Below are 4,080 nucleotides of genomic sequence, written 5' to 3'. Positions count from 1 at the left end.
GGTTTCTTCCTGTTAAAAGGGAGTTTTTCCTTCCCACTGTCGCCAAAGTGCTTGCTCATAGGGGGTCATATGATTGTTGGGTTTTTCTCTGTATTTATGAAGCGCCTTGAGGCGACTTTTGTTGTGATTTGGCGCTATATAAATAAAATTGAATTGAATTGAATTGAATTGAAAGGTCTCCTTGTTATGTGAGCGTGCACAGATCATGAAGCAGAAAGCCTGAGTTAACAGATAAATGATCTGTTAACCCAGGCTTGGGGCTTTCTCTCTAATATTGTTGGCTGTTACCATACATTGTTAAACAACATGAGATGACTTTAGTTGTGTGTACAGTATTGTCAGTTGTAAAGTTAGATTAAACTGAATGGATGTAAATGGATAGGTGTTATTGTATATGACAAAGAGAAAATGATTGTTGACAGATGGATTGTTGTTTTGTGTGTCTGCAGTCTGTCAGGCTGTCTGATCACAGAGGAAGGCTGTACTTCTCTGGCCTCAGCTCTGAGCTCCAACCCCTCCCATCTGAGAGAGCTGGACCTAAGCTACAATCATCCAGGAGACTCAGGATTGAAGCAGCTGTCGGCTGGACTGAAGGAACCAGGCTGGAGACTGGACACTCTCAGGTATGGAGAGAGTGTCTGATAGAGGAGGAAAAGCTGGAAACATTTCCTGTGTCCTTCACTCACGTCTTGTTTGTTCATAACACATGAACTGATCAATAAGAGATATTCCTGTAGGAGATGTCCAGGGAGCACTTCTCCGGGAACAACTTGTAGATATCCCAGTACATTTAGTATTCATCTTTCTATAGAAAGGGTATTAAAATAAGCACTGAATAAAAATAAACAGTGAAAACTGTTAGCTTAGCTTAATCAAAAATAAAAATAAAGAAAAAAATCATTATTTTACAATCAGACCCGTGGAAGAAACTGACAAATAGAGGGAGATGCTAAATAAATAACAATAAAATAACAGTGTCAGTGACCCACTAAATCAAAGGCCAGGCAATAAAGTTGAGTTTTTAATCTGGATTTAAAAACCACCACTGATGTAGACTGCCTAATGTGAAGAGGAGGATTGTTCCAAAGATTCGGGGTCCACAATAGAGAAAGCTTGGTCTCCTCTAAGGTTTAGCCATGAGAGCAACAGCTTCTAAGCCATAGGTGTCAAACTCTGGCCCGCAGGCCAAATTTGGCCCGCAGCCTAATTACATTTGGCCCGCGAAGCCATACCAAATTACTATTAGAGCTGGCCTACTGGTATTTTACAGCTAATATATATATTGTTTAGTATTAAGCTTTGCTTGTTCCATATTCAGTTTTTCAGCAAAACTTGTTTGAGTCCATAAGAAGAGATTCATTCTTATATCTAGAGGAATATATTTCAATATATATTAATGTTAGCCCGCGACTTTGTTCCAGTTTTGAATTTTGGCCCACTGTGTATTTGAGTTTGACACCCCTGTTCTAAGCTGACCGGAGTGAGCGAGGTGGGATATAGGGCGTCAGCAGATCGCACAAATATACAGGTGCCAGACAATTTACGGATTTAAAAAACAGGAAAAGAATTTAAAAATAGATCCTAAATTCAATTGGAAGCCAGTGTAAGGAGGCCAGAAGTGGAGTAATATGCTCAAATTTTCTTTACCAGTTTACCACTTTTACCAATTTTCTTTTAAAAACCGTGCCGCAACAGTTGCAGGTGTGACCGAGTGCCCTCGCCAACCTCCATTAAAAGGAGTTGCAGTAATCCAAGCGTAAGGTTATCAAAGCATTGTTGACAGTTTCGAAGTCATGCCTGTAAAGAAAAGACTCAACCTTCGACAGATGTCTGAGGTGATAGAATGAAGATATCAGCACCCCGTGGCCATCAAATCATAGAGCAGTGTAAATTGGGACTGAATAAATCCATGATTTAACATCAGACAATCAAGCAGGAGTCCAATCGAATAAAATGACAGTAAACAGCATCCTCGACATGCAAGTTACAGAAAGAGAATCCATATGATATCACCAAGTCCAATGTGTGACCTTGTTCTTGAGTGGTGCCCTTAACAGACTGAACAAGATTAAAAGAGTTCACTAAGTCCATGAAGTCCTTATCAGGGGCTTCTCTGGGCAAACGACGTGAATATTAAAATCACAAAGTAAAAGGAGATGGTCATACCGTGATGCACAGTCAGCAAGAAAGTCCAAAAAAAAAAACTCAGATAAAAAAATCCTGATATGTTATATATCACTGAGTTACAGAAGAATCAGAAAGAAAGGAGGCAGTTATGACTGTTGGCTTGGATACAATGATCAGTCCTGGTGTCTAAACTGCTCCTCCTTTCAGGGTGGAGCCTGCTGGAGTCCGATGGTTGAGACCAGGTCTGAGGAAGTGTAAGTGTGCTTTTAATGTGATTCATGAAAACAAAGCAGCACACATTCAACCATCTTCATCATTCTGATGTCAGGAGCCATCATCAAAGTGTCAATCAATGAACAGATGATGGATCAATAACTGCAGCTGGATTGTGTTTGCTCTCTCCATCAGATTCCTGTCAACTCACAATCGACACAAACACAGTGAACACAAAGCTCCAACTGTCTGACAACAACAGGAATGTGACATGTGTGGAGGAGGTTCAGTCATATCCTGATCATCCAGACAGATTTGATAGTTGGGAACAGCTACTGTGTAGAAATGGTCTGACTGGTCGCTGTTACTGGGAGGTCGAGTGGAGAGGAAGGGTTGATATATCAGTGAGTTACAGAACAATCAGAAGGAAAGGAGGCAGTTATGACTGTGTGTTTGGATACAATAATCAGTCCTGGTGTCTAAACTGCTCTGGGGATGGTCCACAATTTGCCAGGCATAATAGTATGAAAGGACGCATCTCCTCCATCTCCTCCTCCTCTGTCTCTAACAGAGCAGCAGTGTATGTGGACTGTCCTGCTGGCACTCTGTCCTTCTACAGAGTCTCCTCTGACACTCTGATCCACCTCCACACCTTCAACACCACATTCACTCAAACTCTTTATCCTGGGTTTTGGTTCTATCCTGGTTCCTCAGTGACTCTGTGCTGAGTGGAGTGTAAAGAGTGTCCTCCTGTTAGAGAAACACTCTGACTGTTGAACAGATAGTTCAGTCTGTACATGTCTGTCTCTTTCACTCACAAACACGTTTTCAGATTCATGGATTCAATCAGTTGATGTTTGAAACTGTTCTAAATGATTCCTTGTAAACTTCTTCCTCTTCAGTCCTTTAAAGATGGAAGCTCCCATTATTCCAGGATCCACATGTTGTTTTTCTGAAAATATTGGCTCAATAGTTTTGAATGCAGTTCTAAGCAGAATCTGATTGTATTGAGGGAATGCATGTAGCTTATCTAATAAACAGCAAAGGCTTCAATCCTCATTTGAAAGTAGTCTTGTGTTTTTCCCATGTTGATCAAGAACATGGTGCAGGATGTTGGTAACAGCTTGGTTCTCAATCTCTTAGAAACATGTAAATATGTGTGTATAGCACTGCATATGTTGGGTATCACTTTAGTTTGTATGAAACTATTAGAAGCTGATTCATTGTCTCTGTGAAGGTTCTCAGTCATCCAGGTCATCGTAGTCTAGGATGCGTGGAAAGAAAAGAGTCTGGACTATTTAAGTTGCTTGAAGACGTTTCACCTCTCATCCGAGAAGCTTCTTCAGTTCGAGGTTAAATGGTGGAGAGTCCCAGATTTAAACCCTGTGGGAGTGTCCCCCCCAAGAGGGACAATAGACATTAATCACACTAATCACATGAGCCAAGGTGTGAAAACAGGTTGCTCACAGTGGATACGTCCACTGTGAGCCACCATCTTTGAACAGAGGTGGTGGGTTACAACAACAACTGTCTGCCATCTATAATCCAGTTCTGTGATCCCTTCCTAGATGCCTTAACGCCCACTCACACCCTGGGCGATCTGACCTCAGCAAATCACATGATAGGGTGGGGCCAGGTTTCACAATGAGCTCACCCGAAACCTTATGCTGATTGTGACCCACACCCATTTTCACGCCTTGGCTCATGTGATTGTGATTGATTGATTATTAGTTGAAGTTC

At 41.5% G+C, this 4,080-nt stretch overlaps 1 protein-coding gene across 1 annotated transcript in view; it reads left to right on the top strand.

Moving 5' to 3' along the window:
• The window catches only part of LOC102297898, an 11,414-nt gene extending 8,187 nt beyond the window's left edge, over positions 1 to 3,227 (top strand). The window contains exons 7-9 of the mRNA XM_042215176.1: positions 450 to 623; positions 2,335 to 2,381; positions 2,536 to 3,227. Coding sequence (XP_042071110.1) covers positions 450 to 623; positions 2,335 to 2,381; positions 2,536 to 3,068 — 754 coding nt within the window. The 3' untranslated portion in view covers positions 3,069 to 3,227. The remainder of the gene's footprint in view (positions 1 to 449; positions 624 to 2,334; positions 2,382 to 2,535) is intronic.
• Positions 3,228 to 4,080: the final 853 nt, after the last annotated feature.

Source organism: Haplochromis burtoni, unplaced genomic scaffold (genome assembly GCF_018398535.1).
Source record: "Haplochromis burtoni strain Fernald_Lab_line unplaced genomic scaffold, NCSU_Asbu1 Contig_671, whole genome shotgun sequence".
Taxonomy (NCBI): domain Eukaryota; kingdom Metazoa; phylum Chordata; class Actinopteri; order Cichliformes; family Cichlidae; genus Haplochromis; species Haplochromis burtoni.
Note: the sequence above shows the minus strand (reverse complement) of the source record. Positions and strands in the feature narration are given on the sequence as shown.